General features: G+C 45.0%; 1 protein-coding gene across 1 annotated transcript in view; it reads left to right on the forward strand.

The window, feature by feature from the left end:
• arhgef18b (rho/rac guanine nucleotide exchange factor (GEF) 18b) overlaps positions 1-15,495 on the forward strand; it is a 52,973-nt gene extending 37,478 nt beyond the window's left edge. Inside the window, exons 23-30 of the mRNA XM_056277268.1 lie at positions 2,974-3,092; positions 3,690-3,761; positions 3,995-4,042; positions 4,982-5,263; positions 5,914-6,063; positions 12,975-13,335; positions 14,274-14,417; positions 14,966-15,495. Coding sequence (XP_056133243.1) covers positions 2,974-3,092; positions 3,690-3,761; positions 3,995-4,042; positions 4,982-5,263; positions 5,914-6,063; positions 12,975-13,335; positions 14,274-14,417; positions 14,966-15,282 — 1,493 coding nt within the window. The 3' untranslated portion in view covers positions 15,283-15,495. The remainder of the gene's footprint in view (positions 1-2,973; positions 3,093-3,689; positions 3,762-3,994; positions 4,043-4,981; positions 5,264-5,913; positions 6,064-12,974; positions 13,336-14,273; positions 14,418-14,965) is intronic.
• Positions 15,496-18,262: the final 2,767 nt, after the last annotated feature.

Genomic DNA, 18,262 nt, shown 5'->3' on the forward strand with positions numbered 1-18,262 from the left:
GGAACAACTCCATAAAAAATAAAAAAATAAAAAACCTTTAACAGAGAGAAAAATAGAAAGAAACCTCAGGGAGAGCAACATTTGTGTTCACAATTTGCAGTATACAACATTAAAAGAGGATAGCAGAATTATAATGGAATTATAAGATATATGAAAAATATGATGAGGAGGAAGCCAAACAGTGTCCATGTGCCACCAGAACAGCCTAGGACCAGAGCCACATAACCACCATCACCATGTAGACCTGACAGAAGGATAGACTATACATTCACACAGGGGAGACTCATATCACTCCATTCACATACGCAGGAGAAGAGACAAGAAAAAAAAATTAGTCACACATCGACATGAGAGAAGGATATATCATTGAACAGGATATGGATTTATAAAATATATATTTTAAAAAAAGTTACAAGGGGGATGCCAGGCAGTGTCCAAGTGGTGATTGCCATCACCATGGAGACCTAGGAGAAGGACAGACTACATGTGCACACAGGGGAGACTCGCATCACACCATTCACATACACAGAAGAAGAGAAAGGAGAAAGACATGAGAGAAGAAAACAGTTTGCAATAGTCAGTAATTCATACTCTATAATCTCGTCGGGAGAACAGTGCTTGTAAATTAATTGAGACAGAAACCAACCTGCCATGCAGTACAGGTCGTGAAGTACTCAATTTAAGTAGAGGTTTGACCACAGCTGTCTTGCAACCACTGGGAACCATGCCAGTAGTAAGTGATAAATTAACAATCTCTAGCATTGTAGGTCCCAGGAAAGGCCAGAGGTCTTTAAAAAAGTTTTGCTGGTAAAGGGCCAAGTAAGCAAGTATTTGGTTTAGAAGCTGGCCCGAGCTTAGTCAAAGTATCAATGAGAGATAGTCTCCAAAGCTTTAATAACAGGGACTATCAGTGTGTCATCTGAGCTGAGTATCATCCACATAGAAATTTAAATGTATTCCATGACTATGTATAATTTGGCCAAGAGGTGAAATGTAAAGAGAGAAAAGTAGAGGGCCAAGAATCGAGCCCTGAGGTACGCCGTATTTAACGTCAAAGAATTTCGATGTAATATTATTAAAGCAGACACAAAGTGTTCTTTCAGTTAAGCAGGATTTAAGCCAAGAGAGAACTAAGGCAGAGACACCAAAATTACAATTTATTCTGTCTAATAATATACAGTGATCAATGTTGTCAAAGGCTGCACTGAGGTCCAGTCGTAGAAGCAGAGGTGGAATCAGAGTCCATAGCTAGTAGAAAATCATTCACCACTCTAGTCAGAGCAGTTTCATTGGAGTGACAGGCCCTGAAAGCCAATTCTTCTCTATGGGTTGAAAGTTGTTGATACACAACTCTCTCTAATACTCTAGAAAAGAATGGAAGATTAGAAACTGGTCGATAGTTATTAAGAGACCCTGGATCGAGGCGCGGTTTCTTAAGTAGAGGATTGACCACAGCTGTCTTAAAACTGCTGGGAACAGTGTCAGTAGTAAGTGATAAATTAATATCTGGCATTGTAGGTCCCAGGAAAGGCCAGAAGTCTTTAAAAAGTTTTGCTGGTAAAGGGTCAAGTAGGCAAATAGTTGGCTTAGAAGCTGACATGAGGCTTAGTCCAAGTAGCAAGAGAGATAGTCTCAAAAGCTATAATAACAGGGACTATCAGTGACTCATTGTATAGATACGAATTTGATAACACAGGATCTGCAGGAGTAGCTGGATTTGAAGAATTAATTTCGTTAATGGTCTCATCAACCTTATTGCAGAATAAGTCTAGAAACTCATGGGCCTGAACGGTGAGCAGCTAATAGACGGCTACTTTTTTTCCCCACCTTTTTCTCCCCAATTGTATCTGGCCAATTACCCCTCTTCCCAGCCGTCCTGGTCGCTGCTCCACCCCCTCTGCCTCCTCCGATACATGTGGAGTCGCCAGTTGCTTTTCACCTGACAGTGAAGAGTTTTGCCAGGGGGAGGATCACGCTATTCCCCCCAGTTCCCCCTCCCCCCGAACAGGTGCCCTGATCGACTAGAGGAGGTGCTAGTGCAGTGACCATGACACATACCCATGTCCGGCTTCCCACCTGCAGACATGGCCAATTGTGTCTGTAGGGACATCTGACCAAGCCGGAGGTAACATGGGGATTTGAACCGGCGATCCCCATGTTGGTAGGCAATGGAATAGACCGCTATTCTACCCGGGCACCCCCCAGACAGCTGCTTTTTAGTACATTTAGCTACAGTATCAAAGAGAAATCTGGGATTATGTTTATTAATATTGATTAAGCGATAGGGATACGCTGCTTTCGCAGCGGCTAAAGCACACTTTTATTTCAAGAAACACTCAGGTAAAAAAAAACGTCCGATTTTAATTTTCACCATTTACGTTTCAGTCACTTAACTTGGAAGTGAGCGGTGCAACTGAATTGAGGAGACTAGAGAGGGCCATATTTAAGTCATTAGTGAAATTTCCAATAGAGTCAGTCACTACAGTGAAAGGAGCCAAGACGTCAGGCAGCTGCTGGCCAAATGCAACTACAGTGGATGGACCAATGTGGCAAGTAGCAATTACATCTGTGCCAGCATTAACAGGACAAACCAGTAATGCTTCACATTTAACGAGAAAATTATCTGACACAGTAGATGTGGTTGGCAAGACAGTCAGATCAGAAACAGCTATCCCTTCAGATAAAACCAAGTCAAAGGTGTTACCAAAGCAATGAGTTGACTTTTGGAACAAAATGAGTGAATCCAAAAGTGTCAACAAGCACCAGAAAGGCTTTACTTAGAGGATTGGCAGTCTTATTCAGATGAATATCAAAATCACCAAAAATTCACCATTTTACGCTTGTACAATATACATGTTGAATTTATTCATTTTTTTGTGTATGTGCTGCTTTCAGTATGATTTATCTGTGGGTTTCTTCCTGTCTGTCTTTTTATCTGTGTATTTTGTGTGGGTGTGGGTGTGACTGTGCCAGATGGCAGTTTGAAGAAGAAGAACTTTCCTGGCGAGGCCAGGAGCAGAGACAGGAGCCAGAGAGCGAGCTCTGACCCTCAGCTCAAAGACATCTGTGGCAGCCACTCCCTGGAGCAGACGGTAGGGGATCAACACACACACACACACACACACACACACACACACACACACACGATAGATATCACACACACGCAGGCAGACAAACACACATAGGTCACAAAAACATATACTTCACACACAGGCACGCACACACTCAAATAGCACTTACAAACTTCAAGCGCTGAGTCACAGTGTCCAGGTATTTCTGTAAATAGTGATAACCAGACCGTGTCAAGTCACCTCAAAAGTTTCCATGTCCTCATGTTGACTTTCCGCCTGTTCCCATAGCTAAAGTATTTGCTCATAAATAGATAAAGCGTTGATGAAACAATTTGCTTGGAACATTGCTTTACCTTCCTGCAAATCCTCATCCTTAAGCTCTGTCAGGCAGACAAAACAAAACAGCCATATAGCTTACACTGAGCAACGCAGGGCGGTAAAAAAGACCTGTTACATACATCCTTTGTCATGGGGATCAATGTAAACGTGATCTTACACACCCTGTGTAACAGCCCAGACCATTACTCAGCACTGTGTTTTAACACTCCTTATGCATTTTGTTTTTGCTGTTGCTTAAGTATGACTTTGCTGAATTCTGCCGGTTGTGCTGTCGCCCAGGTTGATGAAAGCTGCTGCTCTCCCCCCGCCAGCTGGAACCGCATCTGGTCCAACTCCTTCCCCGAGGCTGAGGTTAGCTCCTACTCCTCTGATCTGCCATTCCTGCGTAACACGCTGTTAACGGGATTTGATATTCATAGCCGTGCCTGCTCAACTGAAAATTTGCAGCTACCCCCTCAGTGGCTCGCTAATCCCCTAAAATGCTGTGCTGCGTTGGTGGTGTTAGTGGGGCATTAAATGATGATGACAACGTTTGTTTGTTTGTTTGTCTCTCTCTCCTTCCCTCCCTCCCTCTCTCTCTCCAGTTCTTTGACAGAGTGCTGATGCTCTCCCAGAGGCTGTACAGCCTACAGGTAAACCTATCCACACACACACACACACACACACACACACACACACACACACACACACACACACACACACACACACACACACACACACACACACACACACACACACAGTATGTGAGAACCATGAATAATTAGTTGGACAGTCAGTCTTTCACAACTAGCAGGGCCAGACGCCAGGGCAGTCTGCGGGTAAATCATAATGGATTAGCGAATTACATGGATATTTTTTCCACAGAGTTGTTTGTCTAAGCATTCATTTGACTTTGTCTTTCTGCAGTTAGTTTAGTTTATTGTGCAGTGATCGAACAAAGAACCACAGTGATAAAACACAATGACAAAAACCACATAACTACAACAACAATGTAGAGAGCAAACATGCCCCACCTAACTAGTTTTTAAAGGAGTTATGCTTAATATTTCAGGGTTCCTTAAGCATACTATGACAAGTGAAGATCAACTTGGGTTGCTGAATGGTATTGCTATAAACAAATCAAATAACCGATAGCTCCTACTCTCAAACACGGAAGCTGGGCTGTCTGAGTTGGGGGGGGGGGTTATATCTCTCCTCCTCAAAATATTTTGCTCAAACTGGCAGTCTTAAACAAACTGTGCAGCGATCACACCAAATGATATCTGCTGAGGGCATTTAAAAATGGCAGATGTTGATTAACACCACTTTACTATGTAAACATGTTAGTCTTGCCAGCTTTAATTTGTTGTTGTTTCACATTGCTGAATGATAGATGTATAGAATTACACACAGATCCTTTAAATGCTACTATAGAGGTTGTATGTGATGTTATGTACATTAATACATGCTAGATAGTCATATAAATATTGCTGCATTGAATTAATGTTGCGCCTCCTTGGGTAACTTGACTATTTTGAAAAGATGTCAATGCTAGAATGTGCCCCGCCCCCCCCCCCCTTTTCCACCTCCAGGCCATCATATCCCAACAGGATAGTCATATTGAGCTCCAGCGGGCTTCACTGACAGAGCGGGCCTCTCTGCCTGGCCGCCACAGGGGCAACGTCCTCCTGGAGCAGGAGAAGCAGCGGACGCTGGCCCTCCAAAGAGAGGAACTGGCCAACTTCCACAAGCTGCAGTCCCAGCACCGGCAGGATCAGCAGCGCTGGGAGAGGGAGAGGGAGAGGCACCGGCAGCAGGCAGAGGCAGCTGAGGAGAGGCTCCGACAGAGAGAAGAAGAGTGTAGACGGCAGGAGGTGAGATGCCCTGCCTACCCCACGGTTCCCCATGCTTTTATTTTTTGGCATTTTCCACCTTTATTAGATAGTGATAGTCACTAGAGAAAGGAAAGGCAGAAAGAGGGAATGACATGCAGCAAAGGACCCCGAGCCAGATTCGAACCCAGGCTGCTGCGGTAAGGACTCAGCCTTATGTGGTACGCACTCTACCAGGTGAGCTACTGGGGCACTCCCCGGTTCCCCATGCTTTGTGTCCTCTACTACTAGGTCACCCCTGCTGAAATGCATGCAGTCATGCTGCTGATAAGCATATGTGCCTGCTAAACAGCACACACTATTTATAAGTAGAAAACTAAAACAATGCCAGCAGTTGTGACACAGACAACACACTTTGCGGGATAAATGTCTTCTGTTGAAGTTCTTTCAAATTTTGGATTGCTTTTGGGCATCCTTGTGGTTCAGCCTAATAATCACGCATACCATATGGTCTCAGACCCGACAGTGATGTTCTGTGTTTGACTGCAGCCCAGGAACTGCGTAGGCACCTTTTCCCCTCACCCAACCTTCTTTTTTGTCACTGTCAAACCTAAATAGTTTTTTTGCGCATTCCCTCTTAATGATGGCAATTGTGATAAGTGCTCTAACATTGTTGCATTATTTTGATGCAGGAGCGTCTGACAGAGGAGAGAGAGGAGCTGGAGAGGCAGAGGGAGACTTACCAGCAGGACCTGGAGCGGCTGAGGGAGTCAACCAGAGCAGTGGAGAGAGAGAAGGAACGCCTGGAACACTTGAAGAAGATCAAGAGGAAAACAATCGAGGTGTTTTGCCAGCAGTAGCCATGGCTCATAAGCCCAAATAACAATATACAACGGAAAAAAAAAAATAATAATAATAAAGATATGTGGAAAAATTCTCTGCATTTTAAGGTAGTACCTTTAACAAAGGCAAATCATTTAATTAGCACTCACTGTCACAATTGGTGTTGGTGACGGGATGAGATAGAGATTATGATGTAGTTAATGATTACTCACAGGATAGAGATGAAGAAGTTACTCGTTTCTCTCTCTCACCCTCTCTCTCTCTCTCCTCACTTTTATCTTTCAGCATCCTACCTACCATCGTTCTCTCCCTCATTCCTTTCCCTGAGCATGACTCATGTATCCACCCTCATCTTGTTTCAACTCCGTCTGTTTATAGATGGGCATACAGATAAACACACACACACACACACACACACACACACACACACACACACACACACACACACACACACACACACACACACACTCCAACTATTTGCCCAAGGAAACCACCTACACAAGGAGCAGTCATTCTTGGAACATCTCTGTACTTCTTTCCTTTCCTGCTCTCCCTCACTCCCCCTTTCTTCATCACTCTTTCTTTCTGTGTGCTACAATGTGGGCCATTGTTTGTGAGTTTCATGGGAGAGGAGCTTTAAGAAAGATCTACTGACTGTAATTTCATGCCTGGTGTCAATAGACCTGTCAGGGAGCAACAGTCAAGTTACCTAATATCAGCCTTTAGTGTTTTTATAGGTCTGTATCACCATGATGACTTGGTGAAATGGCACTCCCTGTGCTAAGGCAAGGAGCTGGAAGCAGAAACTTTGTAGCTTGGGAAGTTCTGCTTTTCCACCTGGCAAAATCGTATCTGGTGGTGTATGCACACAAACCATACACACAGATAATGTTTATAGTCCTGTGTTGTTGAGGTTGTCTCCATTCTAAGCTTTTATCTAAGATGTCTGAACTTCTCTACTGTCCTTCTGTAATTGGCTGAAAGACACGTGACTGTTATGTTTGATTGGCTGGTGTCTCTTCCTCCTAGCCCAGCTGACTAAGTGACTGAGAGATGACACAATGCAGGGCATTCAAGTCCTGACCTGTTTGCAAAGCTTTGAATGTCTGTTCAAGCAGCTTTGTATTCTCCGTTGACCTCTGTTTGGGGATATTTTTGTTTTAACGCCCAACCAGTCTGCAGTTAATCGATCTGCTGTGTCATCAATCCATCAATCTACAGGTCTGGCCAAATTATTTTATGGTAACAAGACCTTTTGATGATATGCTTCGGTCAACCCACTCTTTAACTCAGGACAAGACGTACATAAACATGCAAACAGCCATCTGACATGAATTACTTCCCCTATCCTGCACCCATCGTCTCATTACTGCCACAGACAGACAAGCATTTGACTGTAGCAAGGCTTGTACCTAGAACATACCACAGTGGCTCCTGGAAACCCAGAACCTCCAGCCTTCTGGAGTCACAGCCAGATTAACCTAATCTGCTCTTTTGAGTGGAAGTGGATAATCATGGGGAGATACTGTATTACTTGTGGTAAATGAAACTAGTGCAGTAGATTTCATGCACTGCAGGACAATATGCAGGGTGGTCAGATCTAGGCCATATCTTATTAGTTACCAGCAAAGAGATGTGCATGTCTGGATGTGAATGTACTGTATCTGCATATGCTTTTTGTGCATGTGTGGTTCCAGCTGTACCTCTCAAGTGTCTACATCTGTGTTTGTTAGGGCCTTCTTGGTTGTGGTTCAGAAAGCCCCCCCCCCCAGCATCTGCTAACATCAAACGGCAGTCTTTTCCTCAGCTGTGACCTCAGGAAGTGCTGTAGGCTCCCAGCCAGCCAGATATCAACAGACATTTAATCAACACCACCCAGCATTAAGGTTCATCAGCCAGCCCAAAGAGCTATGATTATATCCCATCAAAAAGATCTGTGTGTGTCTGTTTGTGTGTGTGTGTGCGTGTGCGTGCGTGCTTGCGTGCGTGCGTGCGTGCGTGTGTAGGTGTGTTGATATGAGTGTCTGAGCAAGAGATGTGCAAGTTGTGGCAGGTCCCGACTTCAAAAGGGCCCTTCTGCTGTGTGTTATCACAACTGGATCACACTTAGGCAGTGTTACCACAGTGGTACCTACACCACAGCGGGGAGTGGTGCCGTTTTATGAAATGTAACTGCTGCACCCAGAGGCTCTGCAGAGTGGGTGCAGGGTTTGCTGGAAAAGTGTCAGTATTCCTCTAAGGAATGCATTGGGCTGAAGGCTCCTTTATTTGCTCTCTGAGCTGGGAAAGGCCTTGGGTCAGATTGTGCATCAAGTCTGTGGATATGGAGTCATAATGTTTATGCAGAATTAAGATTTGAATGGTGAGGAATTGGCTGATTTGAATGATTCTAAAGTGCTGCGGAGAGAAATGGGAAATGACAGCATTTGAAGATCAACACAAAAAAACAGCCAGACGCAGGGTCAAATGCCCTGATCAGCTGAAAATAAATTAATGTGGGGCCCTTACTGTTTTCAACAACTACCGGGGGTACCCTTGAGAAAAGATAACAATCTCTCCCAGTGCAGTTGTTCACCCGCGGTTGTTCACTACAGTTTGTTTGACAGCTCCGTGCTTCCAGGTATGAGTAATTACATTAACATTAAGCAGTGAGGTGCTGACAAAATGGCAAGGTGGGCAAAATAAAAATTGTCCTGTATCCATTTCTGCTACATCTACCGGTCCCTCCCCTTCTACATTCCCAGTGTGCTTGCTGATTTATGACCCAGTTATCTGCCTGTGTTCCTGTGGTCTAAGAACACTCTTAGTTCTCAACCCCTGACAAACACGCCATGTGCATCATTGTACCCCTGTGACTCACTTCCTCTGTAGCAAGCCAGTTGTTGTTTGGAGCCAGAGCAGAACACCTAGCCTGAGGGGAGCCCTTCTCTTCACACCATCCATCACTGTGGCTATTCCCACCTGTTAGCCTTACGCTCGCACTCTTCAACTCATACGTCAGTCTGCATGTATACTTTCTTTCAGCTGACTGCTCTTAGTCATTGCAGATTGCTAAGGTGATTCACTCTGTGAGATTAAAAAAAAAGTCCCAGAGTTAAATTTGCATCCTGTTTCATATACCATGAATGTTTCCCTCGGACTTGAATTCCATTGTTCAACACCAAGTATGAGTAATGGTAGATATTTGACAGCTTTCAAAATTCGTGTTTTAATGTCAGAGTTGAAGATTAACGGCATCCGGGTGGCTTGGCGGTCTATTTCGTTGTCTGCCAGCACGGGGATCGCCGGTTTGAATCCCCATGTTGCCTCCAGCTTGGTCGGGCGTCCGCACAGACACAATTGGCAGTGTCTGTGGGTAGGAAGCCGGATGTTGGTATGTGTCCTGGTCGCTGCACTAGCGCCTCCTCTGGTCAGTCGGGGCGCCTGTTCGGGGGGAGGGGGAATTGGGGGGAATAGCGTGCCCCTCCCACGCGCTACATCCACCTGGCGAAACTCCTCACTGTCAGGTGAAAAGAAGCGGCTGGCGACTCCACATGTATCGGAGGAGGCATGTCTGCAGCCCTGCCCGGATCGGCAGAGGGGGTGGAGCAGCGACCGGGACGGCTCAGAAGAGTGGGGTAATTAGCTGGATACAGTTGAGGAGAAAAGGGAGGGGGGGCGGGGGATCCACACCAAAAAAAAAAGAGTTGAAGATGAACAACTCTGTGTTAAACTTGCATCATTTGAGTAAACTCTTAAAAGTGACATCAGTGTTAAAGCTTCATTTCAGAGATGAACTTCAGGGTTCAGTGTCAGATAATCTCATCTCATCACCACAACAAAACCAGCATTCTTCATGTCAGGCAGGAAGCAGGTACTTTAAAGCTCTTAGCTGTCATGAGTCAAAGTCCTAAATGTGTCTGGAGAGAAGGTTCTCAATTCGCATCATTATTGGTGTTTTTCTGATAAATTACGTGATCTATCGCTCAGATATGCATCTTATAATAATTTGTTATATATTTTCTGATGTAAAGTTTGAACTTGGAGGAGATAATCCAGGGCATTGTGTGAATTGGAAACATGTACCGAACAGCTGCCAATATTAGTATTAACTCTCAGTCAGTTGTATGAATTGTCTGGAAGCCCGTGTATTATATTTAAGTCCTAGTCACTCAAGGAATAAATGTAACAGCAAGGATCAGAGGAGCACACGAGGAACAAAGTCAGTCACTAAATCCCACCACTTCCGCTCTTTCAAGTTCTTACTCAAATCGCCACTCTAAATCCCTTTTAGCGTCAGCAGCCAGCACTTAATTTCCTATGGTTTCCTTTATGTATGTAGCGACACCTCGTGCACTGGGAGACAGGGCGCTTAGCTGCCTTTTTGCCGATATGGGGAGTATCCAGGATCCATTTTCAGGATGAGAGAAGCCCGGCTGTATAATTAGCAAGTGCAAACCTGTCATTAATGGAACCTTCTGGAAGGCAGCCAGCACTAATTGTTTATGTGCTGTCAGTCAAGGCTCTTTGTGCTCCCCTGGCCTCCGCACTGTTTACTGCCCTGCGAACCTGCTGTTTATGCCCCTTAACACTGAGCACCTCGCGCAGGGGGAGCAATGGAACATCTGTGTGCCAAGATGAGCAAGTGTTGAGAGAGAGAGAACAGAGAGGAAAATGATGGAGGGAAAGATCGGAGGGGGCGCGCAGCCAGGAACAGAGACTTTTCCCGTTGTGGGGCCTCTCTCGGCCCCTGGTCCACCCCGTCATGCTCTGCTACAGCAGCCCGGGAAGCCCCAGTCTAGACACACACACACACACACACACACACATTTATGACTGTGTGGGTCATCTTGTCTTCCTGTGTAAGCCCCCTACTCAGGAAGGGGACACAGTCATCATGTATCCCCGCTTCCAGTAGAAAGCACCCTACACGGTCACCGGTCAGCGTAGAGGCATGCCTCAAACCTGTAGCATGCCTGGGCTTCATCTCAGCAAATGACTCTGGAATTCAAAAAGGTTTCAGCAGTATTTGTGGAGCCCCGACACGCTTCAACATGCATTTATTTATTATAACCTGAATTATAGGTGAAATTGCTGTAATTGAACCCAGCCTATGCTTATATATGGTGCCTTTACATCTTATCCATCCCCCCTCATCCTCCCCTAACCCACATGTTCTTTCTGGGTTTATTGTGACTGACGTCACAGAAAAGCTAATTGCATGTCAGATGTTACGAAAAACTATATGCATGTTTTTAGTTTATTATTGTACAATTAGTGTTTGTTTTTCAAAGTGCACCATAACTGCTGCCCTGCTTTTGGCACATTTGACCACAACTTCACAACCCGCCTAAAATCGGCAGCACAGTGCTTGCATTAGTGTGAAAAGTTGCTTTTTATTGCCCATGTAATCCAACACATGTGGGGTTATTAAAAAAAAACACACACACACTCTGTTAGTTAAAAACTTGCTCTAATCCTCACTGTGTAGCAAGTACAAGAACACACACACACACACTCACTCACTCTGCATTGTTGCAGCTGTATTCACAGTCAGTTTCCTTGAATGCAGATTGGATGATGATGATGATGGTGGTAATCTCAGTTTGATCCCAGATCATCTTTCCACCAGGCTAGTAATGAAGTAGACAATGCAGTCGGTGTGTTCATCCACTGGTGTCATGGGGTCCGTTTGCTTGTTCCTCTGCTTGTCCAACAGTCCCGTCTGTTTAGTTTAGACACGCCTTTATGTGCAGAGGGACTATTAGGGGTTTTATGTTTCTCATTGTGTGTGTGCGTGCATGTGTGTGGGTGTGTTTTCGCTTGTGGGGGATGTGTGTGTATAGGCATAGTCCTCAAGTCTCTTGGAACACATCAAAAGCCTGTTCCAAACTGTGTGCTCAGCAAAAAGAGCAGCATGTGGTTCTGATTCTTCTTGATCCCATAAATACCCTGCTCTTCAACAGATTGTGTTTCTTTAATGTTGCAAAGGCACAGACAATTTATATTGCATGTTTGTGTGTGTACTTGTGTATGTGTGTGTGTGTGTGTGTGTGTGTGTGTGTGTGTGTGTGTGTGTGTGTGTCCTCTGTGCCAAACTCTTTAGAAGTTGTTCAGTTTTTTGGGTTTTTTTTTTCTTTTCCTGAAGACAAGCTCTTGCACATAACCCACAGCGCAAGCTGCCTCAAGACACATACATACAAACATGCAAACACAAAGCTCCATTGCTCAAACCCTCAGCTGAATCAGACCGCGAATATGGATAATTACAGTGCGCAGTTGGGGAGCTGTTCCTTATGAACTTTGAAATCTAGATGCGGAGCCTGCTGTGATGATGTTTGCAACAATTGAAGATGACGTGTGCTCCACCCTCATGCCCTCAAACATTCACAGTCACACCTCAATGGTTAAAATTCTCTCACTTGGGCATCCGGGTAGCATAGCAGTCTATTCCGATGCCTACCAACATGGGGATCTCCGGTTCGAATCCCTGTGTTATCTCCGGCTTGGTCAGGTGTTCCTACAGAGACAATTGGCCATTCTGCGGGTGGGAAGCCGGGTGTGGGTACGTATCCTGGTCGCTGCACTAGCGCCTCCTCAGGTTGGTTGGAGTGCCTGTTCGGGGGGAGGGGGAACTGGGGGGAATAGCGTGATCCTCCCACGTGCTACGTCCCCCTGGTGAAACTCCTCACTGTCAGGTGAAAAGAAGCGGCTGGTGACTCCACATGTATCAGAGGAGGCATGTGGTAGTCTGCAGCCCTCCCTGGATCGGCAGAGGGGGTGGAGCAGCGACTGGGACGGCTCAAAAGAGTGTGGTAATTGGCCGAATACAATTGGGGAGAAAAGGTGGGGGGGGGAACAAAACTATTCTCACTCCCTCTGCTTTGTTCTCTCTGTCTCTCTCTTTTCGTTTCTCTCCTGAACTCCACAGGTGGCCCCAGGCAGTGTTAATGGCGAGCTTCTGAAGTCCTCTGGTGTCAGTAGCAGCAGCCTCACCAGCTCAAGCAGCATTGCTGACCTGCCCTTGCCTCCGAAGCCACTAGTGCGTGCCAGCATGTCCGTTGCACCCGCTGACTACGCCGAGCGTCCCGAGGTGACATTGCGTCGGGATGCAAGCAGCGCCACCCTCCCTGTTAAGACTGAAGTGCCACTGCATCTCATCAGCACCACCAACCAGCAGCACAAGCCTGTGGGGGTGCAGCAGCAGATCCCCACCAAGCTGGCTGCCCTCAGCCGGGGAAAAGAGAAGGCGGGCAAGGGCGGCAAGGCTTCTCATCGCACCGACAGCACTGGTATGATGCCTTTGGGGTGAAAACACTAGATGTCGTATAGTTACCAGTTTTCAGCTTGACCTGGCGGTTACAGAGACGTTTCCGTCACATACAAAAATGTCATACATTTGATGCCTTGTGTGTCTTGTCCAAGAGTCCTTTAGAAAGACCTTCATTTGCTCACAGATTCTGAGACATTTTAATATTTTTTGATATTTTTATAGTTTTTAGTTCAGAGGAAAAAATTACACAGCCCTTTCTAGTTTTTACTTTGACACGTGGAACAATTGAAAACATGTATGCAGGAGCAACACAGCCAATGGAAAAGGGCAGTGCGGGAATTTTCCATGCGTTTGTTCAATTATTTCCACTTGCCTGGACTTTTGGCTGCACATTTGGTCGACATGCTTTTTGAGATTGTGTTTTCAAAAGACTGCCATCTTTGAAAGCAGCAGTCTACAGGGCAGCGTCCACCAGTCTAATCTGACCCATACATATTCTGAATATATAGGCAGACAAGTGAAAAATGGTAGCAGAAAAAATAAGAACAGGAGAGATGTTAAAAGGCTTTTCATTGCATCCTTCTATCTTGCACACAGTGTACACTGTACCATTGAGGACTTGCTTTAATCTTAATCTTTAGTCTGATTCACTCACTGATGTCCATGCTAGCTGTGACCAACTGGCGCGTGACCTGATCAGTGTGGTTTAAATGGCTCATTAGAGTTACATTAGCTGTTGTCAAATGGATGGTCCCTCTGATAAATCAAATGACGGCCCGGGAGTGGCAAGACTGCGATAGCCTTAACAAAAACTAAACTCACAGTATAATTACACTCTCTCTCTCTCTCTCTCTCTCTCTCTCTCTCTCTCTCTCTCTCTCTCTCTCTCTCTCTCTCTCTCCCTCCCCTCCCCCATCTTTCCTACCCTTGCCCCTACTCCCTTCCTCCCTCTCTTAGCATCTGTGGATATGAAGCAAATGCTGCCGTTGAAGCTTTCAGCTCGAGAAGACAACTCCCTAAAGAGCAAGCGCTCTGTCAGCCCCCAGCAACTGCACCCGCTGGCTGCCCCTCCTGCATCCCACTCTCTACACCACCACTCAGGTAGTTGAGGGACACACACACATATATGCCTGCATGCACACACATTCGCACACACAAGCCCACGGCAGCTGCAAGCACACACACTGCATATCCTGGAAAAACCAGTTATGTCCATTCGTCTACCTTACTAACTTCATCATTAAATAAGGTTAGCGTGCACACACACACATGTACACATATACATGCCCACACACATGCCCTTGCCCTCCACGTGGACAAAACATACCTTGCCCAAGCACATTCCTCTCCAAGGCCTACCTCCACACCCAGCCTCGCCCTGTGTAAACACCTCTTACTGTTGCACATGCTTTACTCTGATTAATAGCACTCTGCGCTGCTGACACAGGTATTTTAACACTTTGATGCTGCCCTATCACAATTACCACTCACAAAAGACAAGGTGTTCTGCAGCAGGCTTCCGTCAGCTGAATAAGGCCAGCTGTATAAATTAGCTACTATAGAAAAGTGTCAAACAAAGTTACCGTTCCTCTGCTAATGTAGATTTATCTTCAGCTGTCTGACAGCCTCCTGCTCTTTCTTTCTCTCAGATCTAATCAGTCCCCCTGAAAACAGTGGACCAGATGGCCAGTCCTCCATCGCCACCATCACCAGTCACCCTCCCAGTGTCCAGAAGCCCCCGATGCCCCCGATGCCCCCGACCCAGCCCTACGCTCAGCCTCCTGTCCAGGCCCTTAACCCGCTTTGCTCCCAGAGCCCCAACTCCCTTCACTTCCAGCCCCAAGGCATTTGTCCTAAGCCCCAGGTCCAGCCCCAGGTCCATGGTCTCAGCCACAGCCACAGCATGCCCCCTCCCTACAGAATCACCACAGAGGATCTCAACAAGGAAGACGTCATCTTCTTTTAAACAGCCGTTCCGATGTGCTACCCTCAGATCAGCCGTTGACAGTGAAACAGGATGCTATTCTAAGCCTCTCCAAAGGTGCTCTACCCATCAGCCGTTCGGCCCATTCGCAAGGAGTCACTTGTCAGTGATAGTGTGAGGAGGGGTTATGTGTGGGTTTACTGTGATGATAAAATGGCTCGCAAGAATCTGTAAAGGGGGCTGATGTGTCTTAGATTTGATCAGGTATCTTAGCTTAAGAAGTTGTACAGAGCTCCAGTGGTCCATGGGAGGAAGTGGAGGACAGAGCCTTTTGTCAGAGAGAGAGAACAAAAACTCCCAAAAATCATTCCCCATTAAAAAAAATTTTTTTTTAAATCAACAATAAACTGTATGTAATTTTGAAATTCCACCCATTCATCTATTTTACCACTCCTACCCCGTCTTTACTTTAAGCTCCCTTTATTTTTAATGTTACTTTTAAACCTGATATAGTAGAAAGCTGTGACAACCTGATGGAGTAGAAAGCTGTGACAAAATGAAGGCTTTTTAGAACACAAAATGCGGTTAAATGAAGTAATACCAATCCAAAGACATAAAACCCAGAGAGCTGGGGGATTGAATGGAGTCTGTGGAATTGACTGTGATAATAGAAGGGACACATACAGGGAGATACTGCTGGGGGTCAGGCTGGCTCGTGGAACTACGGGCAGAGGGAGGCAATGCTGATGGTGCACTGATCTCACCATCTGGCTCTTAAGGACCCAGAACCACTGAGCGGGAATGAAACTGAGACCCAGAATTTATCAAACTTATCATATGACCCCTCTCTATTTGTGAAGAAATGTTTCTTTTGCACAGTGTAAATACTTAATGCCGGATGACTGAATCAGCCTATATGGACTATGAATTTTTTTGAAGGATGTCAGCTGTACAACTTATTTGTACTGTTGATATTTTTTTATGATTTAACTCTTATTACAGAAAACTAGAACACTGGATTGCAGCTCTTAACATTGTCACTGTTTGAATCATGACTTGATTTTCCAGGAAGGGCAGATGAGGCATTTCCTTCCAGGTTGTTCCCCCAAGAACACTTTCCATTTCAGTTAAAATAATTAAGCAGCACATATGTTGCTACAGCAAGCCATTGCTTGTTAGCTTGAGGGGTAAAACAGCTTCTTAAATGCTTCAATTTTCTGGATCATTACCCTCTCTGGAAAAAAAAATTGTTGGAGGAGGCTCATATGTGGCAGCAGACCACAACTGATGAATGCAACATATGAAGTTGTGAGGAAGTGATCAGGACTGAAAATGTAGCCGGATGCCTTCATGCTTTTGTTGTGAATAGTTCTGCAGAATTGGTCTTTGTCTCCACTATTCCAAACAGGAGATTGCTATGGATCAGGTTAGTACAGTATATGTACTATTGAAAACAAGCCCAGGGTGGTGTCTGCAGTCACTTAGGCATTTAAGGGCCTATCACTGCAGGCATCGGGTGGAAGGCAGATGCCTTTGACAAGTCACCTGTCCGACAAAGGGCCAATGCACACAATCCTTCACACACCATCCATACCTTATTAAGTTGATTTAGACTCTCCAATTAACTTAACTTGCATGTCTTTTGGACCATGGGAGGAAAAGGTTTGCATGATATCATACAGTACATTCATACAATCCTGTAACTGTAAAAGCCTAGTCAGATGGTACTTAGAATTACTTAAATGGTACTTAAAATGCTTTGAAATCTCAGAGTGTAGTGTGAAAAACAACAGCCGTGATGCTGCAGGGAAATGTGAAGCTACACAAACGTCTGTAGTGACTTTCCCCCGAGGGCAAAACTTGAACTTTCAACTGCAACAGTATGCCCCTGAGGTACTGTCCCTAGTACCGTTTATTCTAAGATGTCTCCAGTTGTACGAGTTTCATGCTCTTTCTCTCTCACACACACACACACACACACACACACACACACAAAGGACAAACTTGGAGGTCATTTTGTGCAGATAATTGAAGCATGTAAACGTATAAGAAGTTCTTGGTTTCCAACGTCTTCATATCATTCCAAACAAGCCCCATGCTGTTAATTGAGTTACATCATCCTGATAAATGAAAGAGTACAATTCATTATTTATTTCTTAAGCTCTTGTGGATAGAGCTTATTTGGCTGAACTAACAAATCACACATCACACATCATACACATAGTGAGCGCCATATGGCAAGTCTGTACATCTTGGAAATTCGTTCATAATGGTGTCAGTATTAATTGACGCCTCAAGGCCTTGTTGACTCTTGCTTAGTTTTAGCGTGATTGCCGACGACATTTCACCGGGCTGGTCACAAAGCATCTGAATGTTTCTTCGTGTATGTTCTTTCGTTCAGACAGACAGCTGAATTACTCTTGAAGGTGCAGTGGGCTCATAAACAACCATATTTTTTCAATATACATCTCATTTCTGTCTGTATATACCACAAGCATGATATTTATTGATTATGAATTAGATTACAAGTCAATCTTTGGACAAGTGTTGGATCAAGGAATGGGGAAAGGGAGGATCTGAAATTAATTTAGGTTTCCCGTAGCAATTTAAAGTTTTCATTTTTTTCCATGTACAGACAGGCCATGATCACTAAGCTAGTGTGAGCTTGACAAAGATTTTCTGAGCAATTCTGTTTTAATCTGTTTCATGTATAGTATGTATATATGTTACCTGTTGTGCACTGTCCACCGCCTCAACTTGTTCCTATATGAAGATACCAAGGCCAGAGCTATTAGACTTCAGTTAGATGTGATCATTGGCCAAAAGTGTACATACTCGTGTGTGTGCATGCGTGCGTGTGTGCGTGTGCGTGTGTGAGTGAGTGAACTAAACGCAACGTACAGCCATGGATATGTATGTGCAGCACTCAGTGCCGAGGATAGAAGGAAATGACAGTCTTATGAACCCACAGTCACATGCCAGTGCTACGATAAAGGAAGTGAAACTCATGCATATGTAATGT

Source organism: Lampris incognitus, chromosome 3, assembly GCF_029633865.1.
Source record: "Lampris incognitus isolate fLamInc1 chromosome 3, fLamInc1.hap2, whole genome shotgun sequence".
Lineage (NCBI taxonomy): Eukaryota > Metazoa > Chordata > Actinopteri > Lampriformes > Lampridae > Lampris > Lampris incognitus.